At 40.1% G+C, this 20,320-nt stretch overlaps 3 protein-coding genes across 7 annotated transcripts in view; 2 read left to right on the top strand and 1 right to left on the bottom strand.

Annotated features, from left to right (window-relative positions):
* alkal2 (ALK and LTK ligand 2) overlaps positions 1-6,290 on the top strand; it is a 30,107-nt gene extending 23,817 nt beyond the window's left edge. For all 3 annotated transcript variants that reach the window (XM_012963475.3, XM_002936296.5, XM_031902941.1), the window contains one exon: positions 5,422-6,290. The gene's annotated coding sequence lies outside the window, so the exon portion shown is untranslated. The remainder of the gene's footprint in view (positions 1-5,421) is intronic.
* An 887-nt stretch (positions 6,291-7,177) lies between these two features.
* acp1 (acid phosphatase 1) lies at positions 7,178-15,674 on the bottom strand. Of its 2 annotated transcripts, none has more exons than XM_012962897.3 (6): positions 15,537-15,674; positions 14,405-14,478; positions 11,411-11,524; positions 9,986-10,047; positions 8,761-8,866; positions 7,178-7,473 (listed from the first exon to the last, which is right to left on the bottom strand). In XM_012962897.3, exons 1-6 carry the CDS (start codon positions 15,577-15,579, stop codon positions 7,399-7,401), a joined length of 474 nt encoding a protein of 157 aa, XP_012818351.1. In that variant the 5' UTR covers positions 15,580-15,674; the 3' UTR covers positions 7,178-7,398.
* Positions 15,675-15,742: 68 nt separating this feature from the next.
* sh3yl1 (SH3 and SYLF domain containing 1) overlaps positions 15,743-20,320 on the top strand; it is a 51,910-nt gene continuing 47,332 nt past the window's right edge. Inside the window, exon 1 of one of the 2 annotated variants that reach the window (XM_012962690.3) lies at positions 15,743-16,101. In XM_012962690.3, the coding sequence (XP_012818144.1) occupies position 16,101 (1 nt within the window). In that variant the 5' untranslated portion in view covers positions 15,743-16,100. The remainder of the gene's footprint in view (positions 16,102-20,320) is intronic. The other variant, NM_001113912.1, reaches the window with a different exon arrangement.

The following is a 20,320-nucleotide window of genomic DNA, read 5'->3' as shown; positions in this document are numbered from 1 at the left end:
TCAATGCTTCATCCATAAATGCAAAGGTCACAAAAGGGAGAGAATGGAGTGTAGGTGCCCAACTCTAGAGTTCTATAACCCCCACCCAAGATCCTTTGGAATGTTACTTTAAAATGTTGTTGAGTCATAATCGATGTCGCTTAGAAAATGGATTGTATGACTCACCATCTGTAATCTTACAATCATATAAAAGGCATATATCTGTAATACTGTTTCTTAGTACAGTAAATTACCTTTAATATTTATTTATCATTGAGTTATTAGGTTTATATCCGGGGAGATATTTCTCTGGGAACATCTGATGACAGTGGCTTACAAGAAATATAAGGTGTTTTTAGAAGTGGTATGTACTGCTCACAGATGGTTGAAGTTGTGGTACAACATTGGTTACTACTGTCTAATTCAGTGATCCCCAACCAGTGACTCGCAAGCAACATGTTGCTCCCCATCCCCTTGGATGTTGCTCCCAATGGACTCCTAGGTCCTCGTTTTTAAATTTCTGGCTTGGAGACAAGTTATAGAGGGATATAGGCCATGTGTACTGCCAAACAGAGCCTCCTATAGGCTGCCAGTCCACAGCAGTCATTTCCCATACAGGAGCCAAGTGTGTACTACCTCAATGTGTCTTGTTCTCTTAGATTCAGGGAAGTATTTTAGCTGTTGGTGATTGGGGAGGAAAGCTAGGAGCAGCGGACTTCATTACATTAATTTGTGTCCCTACATTATTCTTGAATTTAGTGTATCTGTGCTTGCTCAAACCATTCATACAGCTTTACGAATTTAACCTTAATAAGGGCATGAATGGCAAAAACCTTGCTGTAGAAAGGTTCTACACCTGGGGTCTCCAACCTTTTTTACTTGTGAGCAACATTTAAATATAAAAAAGTCGGGAAGCAACACAAACATGAAAAAAGTTACTAGGAGCAGACCATTAATGGCTGTGATTGGTTATTTGGTAGCCCTATGTGGACTGGCAGACTAGAGGAGGCTCTGTTCGGCAGTGTACATTGTAATTATGTCTTTAACCCTTTCATCTAAGCCAGAAATTCAAAAAGCACCTGCTTTGAGGCCACTGGAAGCAACATCCAAGGGCAACATAATGCTCATGAGCCACTGGTTGGGGATCACTGATCTACACAATAAAACCCACAGTAGCTGCATAATATGCCTGCCCCAGCATATGATTCCCTGAGCTTATCGATGTCCATGCTATCCTGAATTTGGAAAGGTACCATCATTAGGTTATATTTTTTTTTTTCAAATGGGGGGTTTCTGTCCTTTGCAGAATTTTACAGGTCTGGACTGTGCTTTAGTGTTAGGAGTGTTTGTTTTTAAGCCATTTTAAGCCAAACAAAAATGATTTACTGTTTGTAATGTTTCCATAGGATTATGGTTTCCCATGTACAGCAGTCCTGTGCCTCACTGCAGAGAAGCTTATGTTTTAGGAAGGCATGAGTTTTCCATTTAGGTATTGTTTAGGTATTTATATGAGACTGATTTTGTTGCAGTATTTTCTACATTGCTAGACTGGGTTATTCTGCTGTATGTCGAGTCGGAGTATCTTATTATTATGTCAAGAGCAGGTTTCTTTAAAGAATGAACATGTATAGACTCTCAGTAAAGCACAAAAGGTTGATGGCCAGTGGTTCAATCCCCCTCTTTCCCACAGCGCCCGTGTTCTGGCAGTTCACATACAATCACCGGAGGATCAATCACCGGCATAGGTGGATCTTTTAGAATGACTCATTTACTTATTGATTCACCTGTGCTGCTGGGTGGGGGTTCTGAAAAGATACACAGTTAGTGAGAGGGGGCTGGAAACTGTTCTAAGGCAATTAAAGGCTGGAAATGTCACATTTTTGTTCAGTTGTTCTATCTACATGAATCACTGAAAGCAACTGTGAGCCAAAGAGGGCTTAAGGCACATCAAAGCCTCGTGCTGATTTAAGGGGGCCATCCATGGGATAAATAGTGACAAAAGACCACACATAGTACACATGTACAGTGTGGGCACATCTGGATTTGATGTAAACTTTGGGGGATTGCAAAACAAAAATCATGAGAATGCTATTGGGTGACTGGAGGCTGGTCAAAAAAGCCAAAAGCAGGTAAATCCCGAAAAAATAGGTGGGTTGACAGCTCTGCACCATGCACTGCCATATTTAGACTAAATCTACTTGGTTTAGCCCCCCCCATGGAAATTTCAGGAATCCTAATCAGTACAGAAAGCTGTGAGTAACTGTAACGATTTCTCATTCAAAATGCTTTTCTGGAATTTTAACATTTTAGATTGTAAAACTGCATTAGTAAAAGATAATTAAGCCAAACAATTGGGTATCTATTTCAGCCACGCCTATTTGAAGTTATATTTTTTACCCCTTGTGAGGAGTATTTGGCACATAGCCTGCTGAGGGGTTTTGTTTTCATCTCCCTAGGTCAGGGATCCCCAACCAGTGGCTCGTGAGTAACATGTTGCTCCCCAACCCCTTGGATGTTGCTCCCAGTGGCCTCAAAGCAGGGGCTTATTTTTGAATTCCTGGCTTGGAGGCAAGTTTTGGTTGCATAAAACAAGATGTACTGCCAAACAGAGCATTCTGTAGGCTGCCAGTCCACATAGGGGCTACCAAATAGCCTATCATAGCCCTTATTTGGCACCCCAGGAACTTTTTTCATTCTTGAGTTGATCCCCAACTCAACTGAATGTTAAAAAAAAAAAAAAAATTAAATTCCTTCTGTCCTCCTTTATAACCTTGGATCACATATAAAGATGCAGGATTAAGGCTGTTAGCACACAGGGCGTTATGTTCCTTTTCATACAACAGCTGGCAAAGTAGCACCCGTAACTGACCATGTAGCCCCCTGTTCGATTGCTTGGGCATTAAGTGCCAGCAAACAGAACTTTTTTTGGGGGGCCCAAAGTTGATTAAAGGTTTTAAAAAGTGCCAGATAGCCCTGCCACTCTTAGGGGCCCATTTACTTACTCACGAACGGGCCGAATGCGTCCGATTGCGTTTTTTTCGTAATGATCGGTATTTTGTGATTTTTTCGGAAAATTATCGCGACTTTTTCGTTATCAATACGATTTTTGCGGAAAAACGCGAGTTTTTCGTAGCCATTCCGAAAGTTGCGATTTTTTCGTAGCGTTAAAACTTGCGCGAAAAGTTGCGATTTTTTTCGTAGCGTTAAAACTTAAAAGGCGCAACGTTTTGCGCAAGTTTTAACACTACGAAAAAAATCGCAACTTTTTGCGCAAGTTTTAACGCTACGAAAAAATCGCAACTTTCGGAATGGCTACGAAAAACTCGCGTTTTTTCGCGCAAATCGTATTAGTAACGAAAAAGTCGCGATCATTTCCGAAAAGTCGTAAAGGCGCCGAAAAAATCGCAAAAAATACGAAAAAGTCGCAAAATGTTCGTTTTCCAATCGGAATTTTTCCAATTCGGATTCGAATTCGTGGGTTAGTAAATCAGCCCCTTAGTGTTTCCATTCAATGAACCTTCAGGTGGAAGCTGGGGTGGAAAGACAAACTTTCTTGGGGAAATGAAATTGGACTTTACGCAAAGCTAAGTATACATTCTGGTAAAGTTTACAATTGCTTTTAAACTTTCTTTACCTGTGTGCAAGATAATATTCATTTCAGATGTCAGACATGGTATGACAGGAGTATTAAAGAGATGTACCACAAAGTAGCACAGAGTTTTACTCTTTACTTTCTCTTTAGCATGAGTGTGTCCTGAAAAATGGAGGTCACCCATGTTAAAGGAATGAATCATGTCTTCCCTATCTACCCTCATTTACTGTATATAAATGTATTTACATTGTCTCTTTTTGTATTGAAAAGAATATCTAATTGAAACTGTATGATTATTCCAAGAATGATAAATAACTGAATCTGTGTAAATAATTGAGAAGGGGCTTTCTTAGCCATGTCTGTATGACACTTGTATGGTTATTTTCCAATGGAACGTTGTATTTGTATACTACAATGTTTGGTGGGGAATCATTTATAAAATTCTGGTAAGAATGACTGTAATACTGTTTTTAATCTGAGCTACTTTGTACCGGTATAGCAGTGGTCCCCAACTTTTTTGCACCACGGACCGGTTTCAAGCAATTTTTCCAAGGACCCGGAATGGGGGGTGTAGCGCAACTAGTGCTAGTTAAATTTTATATTATTCATTTTATTATTAGTATTATTATTAGATACAGCTTAATAACGTACTTTGGTCCTTGTCGTGATCAGTAGAAATCTTCTTGGGCTTCGCATAGCTATTGTTATGGCTGTTTAACGCATCAGGGAGATGGGATCACAGGTAATTGGGACCAGAGGTGGCCCGGTTCAGCACAGCCCACGGCCCGGCATCAGTCCCCGGACCGGTGGTTGGGGACCCCTGCAGTATAGGACCTGTTATCCAGAATGCTTGGGACCTCAGGTTTTCCGGATAAGGGGTCTTTCCGTATTTCAGATCTCAGACATTAAATAAACCCAATAGGATTGTTTTGCTTCCAATAAGGATAAATTATATCTTAGTTTAGATTAGGTACAAAGTACTGTTTTATTATTACAGAGAAAAAGGATTTTTTTTATTTGAATTATATAATTAAAATGGAGTCTATGGAAGAAGGCCTTCCTATAATTCGGAGCTTTCTGGATAACGGGTCCCATACTTGTATAATGTATTTCCAAAATGTAACATCTAAACATTGCATTGGGAACCAGGTGCAACCTGATTGGCTTGCGTCACAGTATTTATTCAATCTTGTTGTTTATTTTCAGATTTTTTTAATAAATTAGCAAATATTCCAGTTTTATAGAATTAATTTGCATTGGGGAAAAAATATTAGACAAATATAAAGTGGTTTGATTGAACCTGCTCAGTGGATAGAACCTAGGGCCAATATGACACAGTTACAATATTTCCTTGTCATTTTTGGCATTTACGTAGGAATATATTTTCCTAAAGTATTGCTTATTGGTGCACCACACCCCTCATTAAACAGAGAGAGTCAAGCGGAATAATTGAGGATTATTTTGGATTATTATTGGCGCCAGTTTCACGAGAGAAAGGGATAAAGCCAAGGAGGTGCCGGTACTTAAGAACAAGACACATCCAGGAAATAGATCACAGCAGGACTTTTATGTCATTTTTTTACCCCCTTAAGGCATCGCTCCATATTTTTTTCAATTGGGAGTCTTCAGCATCTCCTCCATGAGGGGAGAAAAATATATATGCATCAGTCTAATCAGATAAATACTGTGAGTCCTTTTCTGGAGGAACAACACGTTATAGACCTTGGCATTAAACTGTTTATTACAGGAAGATGACAGCCCCCATTAATCTGAACGACTAACCTAATCTTGAAATACATCATGGGGAAAAAGAAAAGAAAAATACTTACTTTCATTTATTCTTATTGCAGATGTGAAAGATGACCAAGAAAAAAGAAAGAAAACCCAAGAACTACGAAAAAGTGCCTTGGAAACCAACAGGGAAACATTTGACTTGTTTGTAGCATATTCCATTGTGAACTATAGAAGATTTATTTTTGCATACTGATGGAATACTGTACTTCCATGTTCCCCTCTTACATTTTATATGTGGTCTTCTCTATACAGAGTTGTGTATATGTACCATGCAACTGCCATGATAGTCTATTGCCATCTGGCTGCCAAATCCACTAGTATGTGACTTGATTGTGGCAGACTTTAGTCTAGTAATATCTCTGTCATTATTCGTGTATCCAAGACTCAGTAGTTAGAGCTTCGCACTCCCGTTACAATGAAAGCTTATGCAATGGAAAGTCAGAACAGGAGAAAGACACGTTCAGCTCTCTGGTTCCTAAAGGGAAAACCTTCCCATCATCCCACTTGTCAAGGGAGCCAAGAACTGTAGATTGGCGGCAGCTTATCTGTCCTTGGTTGCCTGTTGCTGAGTTAATCATCTGTTTTTTTTGGACTTAAAATTCAATGCTAGGATCACAAAGTATTATTGGAGTTATTTATTAATTGCATGACTATTGCCTTGTTCATTGTCCGTGCAAGACAATGTATTCTTATGCAGGTTACCATGATAAAAATATTGCTGCGTACGGTTCACTTTATGTAAGATATATTAGAAATAACGTGTGAATAAATATGTTGGAACAAAATGTGAATTTGTACAAACGTATACAGGCTAATGCCGTTAGTTTTATGTAAATTACGTGTACAAAAACATTCCAGCCCACATGTGCAATATGTAAATAATTGTAAATAGGCCATATATAATAAAAGTGTTTGTTTTAATACAGATAGTTATACCAGATGTTTATTTTTAATGGGCCTTTACGTTTCTTCAGAATATGTAAAAATAAAAAACCACACTGGCATAAGACACAAGGAGGCGATGTAATAAAAGACACGGATGGGGGTTTTTGAAATAAAAGGCACTAAGTTTGCCCAGGTGCAGGAACCCATAGCAACCAATCAGCAGGTAGCATTTACTGCTCACTGGTTTAAAAGCAAGCCTTTTATTGGTTGCTATGGGTTACTGCTCCTGGGCAAGATTAGTTCCTTTTATTATATATGGGCGAGAAAAAGGAAAATAAAGAAAAAACAGAGCAATAGGAGAAGTGGTAAAATGTGAAGGAATGCTATTTTCCCTACTTGAACACAAAAAAAAACACTCTATAAACAAAATGTTTTATCCCCAATACATTTTTGTTGCCATAGCATCATTTGCAACCCCCCCCCACCTCAATTCACTGATTGGTTACTGACTGCTAACAGCTTAGAGAGCTGTAAAGTAGGAAGCAGAGTTCTGCCCATTATGTTAGATATCTGCCCACTCCACAGCCTTTATAGATTTCATTTTAGCCTGACTATATTGAAAACTTTTTATTTAGCACAATCTATTTTACCCAGTTTCATTTTTACACTGAACTGCTCCTTTAAGAGTTACCTAGGAACAATATGATTAGTTACTGGGATGAGGAATTACAGGAGTAGAATTTGCATTATAAACATTGCAAGGAGGGAGTTACATGTACAGCTAAAACTGAAAGGCCTGCGTGTCACATTCGGCCCTACAGTGGATTAGAGGCTACAGAGGTCCTCCCTGTACTCAAACATTTACTTTTTGCTTGGGATATTCTTCAGTTTCTCATAGCACAGGCAAAAGAAGGGGGAACACAAATATCTGCTATATTAAAACTTCTTTATTTATATAATCACAAAGAAGGTACTATTCATTTGATGCCCAACAGAGGGCCACACTCTGGTGTTGTACAACATTCTGTATGGAACACAAAAGAACTGCAGGCTTGGCTTCCCGGCAAAGCAGTAAAACATGGTAACGGTGAAACACCAGAGAATCAGGGAAAAGCAGATTAATCTTCAGTTTGTTCTTCTGCTCATGGTTAAGTTCTTTCCAAAAATGATTTGCAGCATCTAATACATTGCTGATAAACGGTCTCAAAGTCTTCATCCCTACCCTGGAAACAAAAACAAAAATAACCACACACATTTTTATATTCTTCTTTATACTTCCTTTCATTTCTCAGCACCACATTACACTCAAGTTTTTTGGAATTCTGCTATAATAACCTGATAGCAGAACACACATTCTACCCATCAGTCTTAATGAGTGTCAATTTCTGAATTAATTAAAAAAACATTGACATCCATTGACTCCTACATGATGCCGCCAGCTTTTAGATGGCACATTTTTCACTCGAGTTTTTTGCACTTAATAGAAAAGGTTCATCATATGAAAATTGATGGACAAAATTCATTTCGAGATGCAATTCAGAAAAGCCTTAATTTGTGAAAAGTCTATGGAAAAAAACTGAAACGGAGTTTTTTCTTCTTGAATTGAATCACGCTCATAAGTTTTCACATGATAAACCACAAGATAACTTTTTCTCACTGAATTGAATGTGGCCCAATGAATCTTAAAAATGTTGATCAATTTGCTCCAATCAGACCCAGATTTCAGCTCTCTAGTACCTCCCTAAAAACTCTGTTCGGGGAGCAGTGCCAGTAATAGTCATTACTGCTGGTTACACAGCACCCATCCTTGTATCCTTGCCTGCTCTTTCCAATTAAAGGGATACAGTCATGATTCTTTTCTTCTATTCTATTCTAACCAACAAATGTATATTTTTAGCTGTAATATTGGTGTGTAGGCGCCATCTCAGTGCATTGTGCCTGAGTCTGAGCTTTCAGAAGGAGCCAGCGGTAAACATTAGAACTGCTTTCAGGTAACCTATTGTTTCTCCTACCCCCATGTAACTGGAGGAGTCCCAAGCTGGACCTGGATTTTTTACAATTGAATGCTATTCTGATATCTACTGGGAGCTGCTATCTTGCTCCCTTCCCATTGTTCTGCTGATCGGCTGCTGGGAGGGGGGTGATATCACTCCAATTTGCAGCGCAGCAGTAAAGTGTGTCTGAAGTTTATCAGAGCACAGATCACATGGCAGTGGCACCCTGGGAAATGAAGAATATGTGAAATGTCAAAATTAAATATAAAAAGAAAACAGTTTGTGTTTTTAAAAAACAGATTTCAATGCAGAATTCTCCTGGAGAAGCTCTTTGAAAAAAACAAAAAACAAGTTTTCCTTAATTATTGCTCTCCAGAGAACTGTCCCCCAGTACTACTACCCTCCCTAGAAGACAGTATGCTCTTGGGATCATCTTCCTGTAACGCAAGAACACCTTTATACAAGAATGTAGAAGGCTTCTGCTCTTTATCAACAAAAACACAGTAAGAGACTTACATAGTAGGGATCCTCGATAATGAGCTTTTTTTGTGGGTCGTAGCTACCAAGCAGTTCAATTTTAGCTTTGCTGTTTTGCACCTGGCTGCCTTTTCTCTTCAAATCTCTAAAAGACAATAACAAAACAAAAAATCACAACTCAGTGGGATACTCTATACCAAACAAGTAGAATCATTTGTGATTATATAAGTGAATAGAAGAGATGTATATGTAACAGTGTACATATAAATAATCATAAACATCTACTGGTATGCTGTACACTGAAAATAAACCTTTGGAAGTTATAGGATTCATTTACAAATCTGCAAGTTGTGGTTGCACAAGAATGGCCATAGTTGTTGCACAAACCTATTCCAATCATTAATCATTAGGTACTTAAAAAGCTACTTCTGCATAGTTGCACGTAGTGTTGTTGTGTCTGCATTGTACACAAGTCTGCCAAAGCAGGTAGCCCTGGGGTTCCCACATTGGCCTGCATCAAAAGACAGAATCACAACACAATATTAAATGAGACCTGTCACTCTAAGAAACAATTCCAAATCCTTTTTTTCCCCATAAATCTTTATTTACACTATATAAACTATTTACATTTTGTTTCCTTCAGTCTTGGAATTCACAGCAAACAGTTGCTATTTTGTTTAACACTTTGCTGTGCTAGAATGGGGGACCTAATGCCTTAGCCTACACAAAGGCTACACAATTAGGAGCTAAGGGAATGTGAGGAGTGCATTGATTATAAAACAGTGCTGAATGTAAAGTGAAAGTAATAGACTGCCCTGCCTTTATGCCTGATAGAGACAGAGCAGGAAATATATGATTGCCAACAGGTCCCCTTGTTTCTTTTTTTCTAGTGCCAGTGTATGAGGCTGGTGCAATACACATGGAACTGTTGCAGAACGCAGCATATACTGCAAAATGTAAAAGGTGTGGAACAACATTTAATCTTAAAGGATAAAGCAATGCATTGGTAGGATTCACATTTTAATTTCAGTGAAAAGTATATGAAAATTCTAATGGATACACTGGTCAGCCATCAGTGGAAAAGGCGCTAATATACCATATACATAATACAGGGAATGTGTATGCTTCAAAGTCTGTATGTTACAGAATCTGAAATAGTATAAATTCATTTCCAGGGCACGAGTAAAAGAACAAAGCATCACATGGGCAACAGAAGGAAATGATGTCTCTATGTGACGTAAGGGAGTATATGATCTGTACTCACCGTAGATTACTTTCATCCATGCACAGAATATAGTCATAAGAAAGAAAATCATCTCTTGTAATCTGTAAATGAGATAAACATTACATTAGACAAGATCCAAAAGCCTCTGTTTCCCTCAGCTTTACTCCATTTGTAAAATGAAAATATATTTGAATTCACTTTTTAACATGGCTGATCCACTGCTAATATCACACACAGTGCTATCAACGAGAGAACACTTTAAATAGAAATTCATCCATCAATTGTGGTTTGTGCTATGGGCAGAGGTACACAAAGTAGATCACCCGCAGGCAGAGGAAAGCGGATCTACTGTCATATGCTTTAGCCCCATTGAGCTGCGCTGAGCAAAAGGCTGCGGATATCGGTCGACTCATCGACTGGCCAGGTTAAAAAATTTTGACCGGGCGCCTTCAAGAAAAATTTACGTTCTGGGCTTGTTGTTTCTACCATATCTGACGAATCAGCCCTGAACGTCAGTGGAGGGTGGGAGTGATCTTTCATGTGACCAAAGATCGAAAATTGCTACATGTGTGGCCACCTTTAGCCAGGTCTTCTATGGAAAGGATAACTTCTGCCTCCTAACAATATTTCTGAGCTTTCAGTCTCCAAAGACAAAATTAGAAAGAAGTTCAGAAAGAAGGCTGAATGTATAGATGAACAAGAAGATTTAGAAAACCATACTGCTTAAAGGGCCACTGACAAATACATGAAAAGGCTTTAGACATTTAAATCTAATGCAGCCAGTCAGAAATATGGTGCTTTGTGACTGTACAGATTGCTATCAAGTGCCCTAGCGTTTAGTGTAAAGACACTGGGGGGGGGGGGGGGGCGGGTGGTACGTAATAAAAGGCACTAAGTTTGCCCGGGCACAGTAATCCATAGCAGCCAATCAGCAGGCAGCATTTACTGGTCACCTGTTTAAAAGCCAACATCTGATTGGTTACTATGTGTTGCTGCTTCTGGGCAAACTTAGCACCTTTTATAACATATGGGGGTTGGTCTTGGTTTATTGTAACCTTTATTTTTAAAACCTTGGAGTGTAGTGATAAAAAAGATTTAGAAAATGGGGCATTTTATACTGTAATGCTTTTTAGCATTACAGTATGAAATACCCCATTTTCTAAATATATGTTACATATATCTTCTTACCAATACTAGAGACATTTGAAGCCTTTTCATGTTTTGGTGTGGACCTTTAAAAAAACAGCTGTATCAAATATGCCGAAAATGAAAGATTAAAACATGTTTAGGTCTTATACCTGCTGTGCTCTATGAGCTGTTTCGATACCATGGCTTTTTAAGCACTTTAGGGCCCGTGAATCTGGGGAAGAACCCACATTCCAGTCTGAAGTTGCAGCGCTGTCTATGGACCACTGCAACACAAAACATAATGGACAGGCTTAGAATGAAACAATGGTACAGTACCTGCCTGGCAGTGTGGCTCATTGGTATGTCATGCTTCCTCATGCAGGCTTGCCCTCGATAATCGGGTGGGTTTCCGATTTCATATGTAGATGTTGCTGCACTGTCTATAGTCCACTAGAACAAAAAGACAAGAAGTGTAATACATTGCCTTTCCTTTGACTGAACCAAAGTCCTTTATAACACAGAAGAGCCATGAATAAAGTGTAAAATAGGTCTTTAGCAATGTTATCAGGCAGAATTGGTGCTTAGTTATGTCACATGTGTAGCTGGACTCACTGAAACACGTGTAATAAAAACATTTTATAAAAAATAATGAGAATATTAAAAGTCACCTTGGAGCTCCGTGACCTGTATAAAAGCACTCCATGTGAGGGTTCATTTACAGATGCCGGTGAAGGGTACAAAGTGATAAACACACGGCCCCACTATCGGCTACTGCTAGTGCTTGGGTGAACCCCACTAATTGTTTGTGAAATGCTTTTTATGGTAAGAGGTAAGGATAGGGCAGGTATGAATACCCAGAGAAACAATTGCCTTCATATTTTCCAGCAGATAAACAAAACAGTTACCATTGTTATGCTTGCATTGCCAGTATTCACTTTTCTATGTACATACAATCCTGAATGATAACTATAGCAGCAAAATACAGGTAGATAAAAAACAGACAAATATGTTTCACTTTTATAGTTCTAGGGATAATTGTCTTAGTCACTTTCAGGTGTGGGCACATATTCAGCTATAAATATCCCTACCCAGTTACTCACACATGTGAAGCAAAGAGACTGGTAACTACAGCCAAACATAATTTTAGGGCTAATTACATAGGATTCCCATCTAGGAGGGGTGGCAAATTTTTAATTTTTTTTTTTTTTTTTTTTTAAGAAGGGTTTTAAAGTTCTAATCTAAGCATTTCTCAAGCTAATACATTCCCTCCAACCACACAACTGTAAGGTGGTTTGATTTGATATGGTTAAAGAATATAAATACCAACCAAATCAGCGAGAGGTCAGTCTGGAACAGAAGCCTAACCCTATTCAAACCAGATTATCTGTGTCCTCAAACCATGGTAAAGAAAAAAAAAGCATACTCCCTTTCCTAATCCATTTACACACTATATATTAGACATATCCTGAAGTCACAAGAAGATCTTATGATGCTTTCCTAGTTCTGCAGGAAAAAGGCAATTACATGAAATTAAGAAAGTTTACACCAAATGTTGACAATATTTGACACTTCCCAAACGAGTGCTGGTTCTATTAACTCAACAGTTTCTTAAAGGAGAAGGAAAGGTAAAAACTAAGTAAGCTTTATCAGAAAGGCCTATGTAAATACAGCCATACGCACTCATAGAAAAGCTGCAAGTCCTCAGTCAAAAGATTTGTTGTCTCTGTTTTCCTGTGACACTCTCTACTGCTCCCCTCTCCCTCAAGAATGCTTAGAACTCCCTCCCCCTCCTTAGGAATGTGGATCTGAGCCAATCAGCAGGAAGCTACCTCATAATCTTACAAACTGAGCATGTAGAAGGGTCTTGGTGCAGGAGCCAGGCATTATGGGAACTTTCCTTACAGAGCTCAGCGTTTTTTTTCCTACGAGGCTTCTGATCATCTGAACGGGAGAAATATGGGGAGACTTAAGGGCACTATTGAGAGAACTGAAGGTATGCCTGGAGCTTGAGATTAACTCTTTATTAGCCTTTCCTTCTCCTTTAAGGGCTGCTTACACAACAGTACTGTTACCACACAATTTGTGGGTTGCAGAGCTGTCAGCCCCCCCCCCGAAGTCTCATAAAGTCTTGCAGCGGATTTCAGGCACGCATACACAGTAAGCATTTGGTGACATAATTTGATGCATTTGTGTACGTGTGTGTGTGGAATTTTTCAGCTTCAGCTGCAATTTTTTTTTTTTTAAATTTTATTTTTATTGAAATTTGTAGCATAACAATCCAGAACAGCGCACATTTAGTACATTTTTTGTTCAACAATGTGGGTGTATCAAACTATGCACAAGAAAGGAAAGTAACCATCAATATTAGGTAGTAGTGCATGAAAAGAAAATAGCCCGAGTTTCAGGAAGTAAGGTTCCCATTTTTGAGGGGCGTCCAAGCTCTCCTCAGTACAGTTATCTTTCTAGAATCTACCTTAAAAGTTGTGGGCTAGTGAATTTTGTTAGCGCGCTGTCTGGTTTTCCAAAGTATAACAAATTCAAAATATAATATAGTAGTAGTGGAAGGGGATTAAAGAGGGGAGATAGTGTAAAACCAAAGTTAGAAAAAGGAAAAATAGAAATAAATAAAGAAAATAGAGAAAGTGCTATAAACATTCTGCTCAGTCAGCTGCAATTTTGCACATGACGTCACTTCCAGAAGCGTGCGCGACCTCAAAAATTTCCCCCTAAGTAGCAATGCTGGCAGGTTGGCAGCTATGGGGTTGTATTAAAAAAATTTTACATTTATATAATCTTCCGAAGCTGCTATAAAGTAGTATAGGTAGTGTAGGTTTCTGAAATATTTGTATTATTAGACTGCTAATATACTGAGAGTCAGCAACACAGGGAATAACTGAATCCAGGAACTGCATAGAATGTGCTTAAACCAATAGTTTATGACACTCTTGACCTTAAAAGAGAAGCTGCTAAAACATAAAATAAATGTAAACTTCAAAGGTGATCAGAGGAACACTCTAAATATATTCAGATAGAGGTGAGAATTCCTGCATGTCTCTTAACTGCATTCAGCTCTTAAAGTTAGTAAAGTGGATGAACAATCTTTCCTACAACCAATGATCGTGGGAAAGATTGTAACTGTAGGGTGTATGGCCATCTTTACTCTTTAAATAGACAATGCTGCAATAACTGCTTATATTATAAACATCGGTATATTGTTGCACTCTCTGTCCATGGAAGTACCAGGGAGAGTTACTGCTTAATCAAGTAAAACTGAGAATGTTATAGACAGGCTTCCAAAAGTAAATCTATCTTCCAAAGAAAGCCACTTACCTCCTTAGATGTTCCTGCATCGGTAACCAACTTCCGAAAAACAGCTTCAGCTATTGGAGATCGACAGATATTACCTGAGGGAAAATTATAAAAGATAAAAAGCTTTAATAAAATGACTCAATGCCATTATAGAACCCTAATGATCTTCACTGTTGTTTTCAGATTTTAAATAAGAACTTTTTTGTTCTGTACATCGCTTCTCCCCCAGCAAATGTTAGCCATAACCATGATCTGTTTTGGGCACTAAAAACAAGACCAAACTTGTAAATGTTATTACCTCAAATGAATTATGCATACTATGCCCCTATGACTACAAACCTCCTTTTTTAAAGGGCATGTTAAGTCTATTTCAATAGGGGGGGTGACAATGTTAGGCACCTTATGTGGGCATATTGGTTGGGTGTTAGGTTGAAGACACACAGAGCTACTAGTAGCAGCTACTTCTTGTGGCTACTAAAGTAGACAATGCTGATCATTTACTGATAACTGTCTCTACGTGTGTTTTAGCAGAGGTAATGCCCAGTATTGTCCATGGTAGGACTTTATTTTGGCGTTTAGTAGCCCTGAAAAAGTATCTGCTACTAAGTAGCTCCGTGTGTCTTCACCCTTTGGATTTAGGACTCGCACAACAGAAAGTATGCATAATGAATCCTACAGCACATGGGTTGAAACGAGAGCCCTGATATTTATGCCTTTTGGTTTCCAGAGTTGCCAGTTGGCCCTAATTTCCAGAGGAATTGCTTGGTTTTAAATACTGACCAACTGCAAGGAAGCATTTCAATTGGCTCACAACCTACAGTCTGTAAGTACTAGAAGGGGGCGGTGCCTAATAAAACAATGTAATTGTTAGATTAAATATGGTGTCTGTACTGTCATGTCATATATGGCAATTAGTCTCAAATATGGTTACACCTAATAATGCCTTTGCCCACTGGCATAATCCCCACATGTAGGAGCACCCCAGGCACTCAACTCCTGCTTAGATTAGATTTACAGCCTAAAAGCAACTACAGCAGCTACAGCCAATGAACTACAACTCCCAGAAACCCCAAGAGCGGTTTAGCATACTGCCTTCAGCAACGTTTGCGCCAGGTAAGGCTGGCAAAAGCGGGGCTTATCCGCAGTCACTTACCCAAGCATACGAATAACACGGACTTGCCGCTGCCCTGCGCCATGTCGCCTGGTAAGTAAGTTTCCACTGGCCGAATACCCGGCTTCCTCTTTCTGTCTCTTCTGCTCGCTCATTGGCGGAGCCGGCTGCTTTACGGCGCGCCCATTGGCGGAGCCGGCTGCTTTACGGCGCGCCCTTCGCTATATGACGTTTAGGCGGCCGCTCAGTTTGCCTGCTTGGATTCCGGGCAGTGAGGGAGACTTGCGGCTCCGCAGTTGCTGGGCTGCTCTTCTTTTACCACATGGCAGAGGCCAGGGTTGAGGGGGTTCTCGCTAAACCGCCAGCGGGGGTAATAAGGAATGAAGAAGGGAGGACGGGAGGCTGGGCAGCCCCAGTGTAGCTAAGCCCATTGGGCGCTATAGGCAATAGTGACAGGTGTATGTGCCTCCCACACCTGTGCGGGGAGCGCTACCTATAAGGAAGCGGCTATGTGATGAGTGTTAGGGCTCTGCCCTCACTGGCAGGAAGGTTCCTCTCACAGTCCCACAGCGAAAGCACCAGGGCTTGGCACAGGGAGCGCCCACAAGTGAGTAACTGCTGCCAGGGGAAAGGGTGCTGCTACCAGGGGAAAGGGTGCTGCTGCCAGGGAGAAGGGTGCTGCTGCCAGGGAGAAGGGTGCTGCTGCCAGGGAGAAGGGTGCTGCTGCCAGGGAGAAGGGTGCTGCTGCCAGGGAGAAGGGTGCTGCTGCCAGGGAGAAGGGTGCTGCTGCCAGGGGGAAAGGGTGCTGCTGCCAGGGGAAAGGGTGCTGCTGCCAGGGGAAAGGGTGCTGCTGCCAGGGGGAAAGGGTGCTGCTGCCAGGGGGAAAGGGTGCTGCTGCCAGGGGGAAAGGGTGCTGCTGCCAGGGAGAAGGGTGCTGCTGCCAGGGAGAAGGGTGCTGCTGCCAGGGAGAAGGGTGCTGCTGCCAGGGAGAAGGGTGCTGCTGCCAGGGAGAAGGGTGCTGCTGCCAGGGAGAAGGGTGCTGCTGCCAGGGAGAAGGGTGCTGCTGCCAGGGAGAAGGGTGCTGCTGCCAGGGAGAAGGGTGCTGCTGCCAGGGAGAAGGGTGCTGCTGCCAGGGAGAAGGGTGCTGCTGCCAGAGAGAAGGGTGCTGCTGCCAGAGAGAAGGGTGCTGCTGCCAGAGAGAAGGGTGCTGCTGCCAGGGAGAAGGGTGCTGCTGCCAGGGAGAAGGGTGCTGCTGCCAGGGAGAAGGGTGCTGCTGCCAGGGAGAAGGGTGCTGCTGCCATTGCTAGAGATATGTGGGCTTTAGGGGAAAAGAGAAAGGATATGTTGCCTTGGTCCGAGATTTAGAGGAGAGTGGCAAGAAGTACAAACCTTGTATTGCAAATATTTTATATTTGGATAGTATACATTCTTTTTTTTATGTGGCATTGGCATGTTCCATAGCACTTTACTGAGAACATACATCTTTCCCATCCATTCCCAACCAGTCAGCATAGTGCCGCATTGCTTTCCCATCCTATAGCAGTCGCTCTATAGGTTTGTCCCATACAATACAGGCAGATCATTTCTGGGTGGCTTACCTTCAGCTTAATGTTTAGTATGACATAGAATAACCCTATTCTTAGCAATGGTTTAATTGGTCTTTATTTTTTATTTTGTATAGTTAATGTATTATTTGCCTTCTTCTGACTCTTTCCAGCTTTCAAATGGGGCTTGCTGACCCCAGAAGCAAAAAAAATCTATTGCTTCCTGAGCCTACAAGTTTATTGTTATTATTTTCATTACTTATCTTTTTATTTAGACCCTCCCCTATTCATATTTCTTTCTCTCTCTTAAACCACTGCCTGGTTGCTAGGTTAAATTAGACCCTAGCAACCAGATAGCTGATGGGAAAAAAATATAAAAAAATTAAATAAATATCAAAATAAATAAAGACCAAATAGAATTTTTCTCAAAATAGCATTCTCTACATCATACTAATAGTCAATGTAAAGGTGAACAACCCCTTTAACTCCAGTGTTCATGCATTCATAGATCTTATATTTGTTTTAAGAGCAGGGCCCTCTTTATTTCTGTATCAATTAGTTGTATTTAATTTGTATTTTTTTATTTTTATTCACCCTTCTGTTGCCCAGCAGCCCTCTCGGAGGGGAACTATTGTAAACATAAAAATTGAATAGAGGCTTCACCATACTAAAATAAGAAACTTTCTAAATATAATCAGTTAAACATTCTGCACTGTTTGTGAAATAATCAAGTTAATTTTCACTCTCTTTCTCAGTATCTGTCTCTCTTTCTTTTCTCTTAGGGGCTGATTTACTTACCCACGAACGGGTCGAATGGAGTCCGATTGCGTTTTTTTCGTAATGATCGGTACTTTACGATTTTTTCGTATGTTTTGCGATTTTTTCGGATTCTTTACGAATTTTTCGGATCCAATACGATTTTTGCGTAAAAACGCGAGTTTTCCTATCCATTACGAAAGTTGCGTAAAAAGTTGCGCATTTTGCGTAGCGTTAAAACTTACGCGAAAAGTTGCGCATTTTTCGTAGCGTTAAGTTTTAACGCTACGAAAAATGCGCAACTTTTCGCGTAAGTTTTAACGCTACGAAAAATGCGCAACTTTTTACGCAACTTTCGTAATGGATACGAAAAACTCGCGTTTTTACGCAAAAATCGTATTGGTAACGAAAAATTCGTACCGAATCCGAAAAAATCGCAAAACATACGAAAAAGTCGCAAAATGTTCGTTTTCAAGTCGGAACTTTTCCAATTCGGGTCGGATTCGTGGGTTAGTAAATCAGCCCCTTAATGTAGGAGTCAGGAGTCTGATTTAAATTGGCAGTTAGGTCTAATACAGCTTTTGGGGAGTGCATATTTTGCTTAAAAGATATATTAGCGCTCCCTCTAATCACCAGAGTGAATTATAACATATCTGCTTGAAAATGAGCCCCCAAAACATATATTTTTATTAACAGGTCTAATACATTATGACTCCCGGCCACTGCATGAAGAGAGGCAGATGCAGAGAGGGGGATATTGACAATAAACTTCATTATTTAGTTTTAGATAGTTGATACAATATAACTGTTATTTATCTCCTCTGGTTACTGCTAAAGTTATCAGCTGTGCCCAATTTCCTGGACCATTCCTTGGTTTTGAAGCACTTTTTAAAACTGAACAACTGCAAGGGAGCATTTCAGTGACCTTATATCTGCTCACAATCTACAGTACTGGAAAGGGTGCTTAATAAGAATGGAATTTTTAGAATGAAAATTGTGCCTGTAATGTTATGTCATATATGGAAATTAGTCTTAAATATGGTTACACCTTATAGAAATGATCTCCATTAGCATGATTCCCACATGTAGCAGCACCCCAAGTATGCAACTCCTTAGTGCCTGAATCAACTGCAGCAGCTCTAGAATTTAGTTGATGGCTTCGGAACATAACTCCAAACCAGTTACTGAATGGCGGCAGATTTGCCTACTGTTATTGAATGAGCCCCAACTGTATGTTCTCTGCAATTTCATAGGTATGGCTGAAATCTACAGTCAGTATGAGTCAGCTTGACAAGGAATATAGTTTATGGCCAATGTTATTATAATGGCACTGTGTTAGCCAGTCATCATGAGATGCATCCTGCTGCAAGCTGTTTGGCACATGTAAATAGCTCCACTGTTTAAAATGATTTATATTTCCAGTGTAAAATGTGTCTGTCATGCAAATTCAATTTGTATGCAAAGTCCACAGAAATAAATGGGGATATCAAACTCTCTTACATGGATTGCATGCTGTGCACATTAGTCACTGAGCAGTCATTCTGACTCATTATTATGTAAAGTGTGGTTTGTTGCTTTAGTGGCTCATATAGTTCAACCTTCCAGGTAATAGTCTTTTTTTAAAAAGGGAGCCACAAAAGCATGAAAAATTTCCTTGGGGACCCCAAATAAGGACTGCGATTGGCTATTTGGTAACCCTATGTGGACTGCTTGCCTGCAGGAGGCTCTGTTTGGAGTAGAACTGTGTCTCTGTGCTTCCAAACTTGCCTTCAAGCCAGATATTTAAAAATGGGCACCTGCTTTGAGGCCACTGGGAGCAACATCAAAGGTGGTGGTGAGCAACATGTTTCCCCCGAGCCACTGATTAGGGATCCCCGCTCTAAAGCATGTGGCATACGGGCATGTGTGAACGTTTTTGTTTATCCATAATGCTTCACCCACTGCACTTTAGAATCGTTAATAGTAACACCGGTTACAGAGGAAATTAAGCATTTGGACTGCCGAAGATGATTCAGGTTACATAGGAGCTAAAGGCTTGCTATGTTTGTGTGTCTTATCTGTGCAATGGTTATGTATGAAACATCTGGATGTATGATTTCTGGAAGGTCAGCTCATGCTTCCTAAACCAAAATATCCTATGTCTCCCATGGAAAGTAAAGGAATTTCCTAGCCTAGAGGTGGGGAATTGTTTTTGGCTTATTTTCTGCAGCTAAATTATCCAAATGAAAATGTTCTGCTTAATAAACTTGGGTATTTTCAGTTCTTGCTAATGTGAAATCCTTTGTGGATGTGATAGGAACAATATTTGAAGAACATTTTCCAAGAAATTATAATATTTTTCCTCTAGAGAAGATACCAGATCGTTTATAGTTCCGACACGTGATCTTTTATATGAATGCCTCTGTTTTACAAGTATGAAAACCGTAAATCCTTTTGGGTAGAAGGACATAGATAAATACTCTTAAAACTACCTGTGTGGCAAGTGTAAACCAGATTATGGCATGTAAATATCACCAGTTTCTGAGC

The sequence above is a fragment of the Xenopus tropicalis genome, chromosome 5, assembly GCF_000004195.4.
Source record: "Xenopus tropicalis strain Nigerian chromosome 5, UCB_Xtro_10.0, whole genome shotgun sequence".
Classification (NCBI taxonomy): Eukaryota; Metazoa; Chordata; class Amphibia; order Anura; family Pipidae; genus Xenopus; species Xenopus tropicalis.
Note: the sequence above shows the minus strand (reverse complement) of the source record. Positions and strands in the feature narration are given on the sequence as shown.

Excerpts from the sequence above, each read along its gene's own strand:
- acp1 (XM_012962897.3), bottom strand. The coding sequence starts at position 15,579 with ATGGCGCAGGGCAGCGGCAAGTCCGTGTTATTCGTATGCTTGG. Across the intron at positions 14,479-15,536 it reads CGTGTTATTCGTATGCTTGG|GTAATATCTGTCGATCTCCA; the intron begins GTAAGTGACTGC and ends ATTTTCCCTCAG. Across the intron at positions 8,867-9,985 it reads ATGGATGAAAGTAATCTACG|AGATTTGAAGAGAAAAGGCA; the intron begins GTGAGTACAGAT and ends ATTGTCTTTTAG.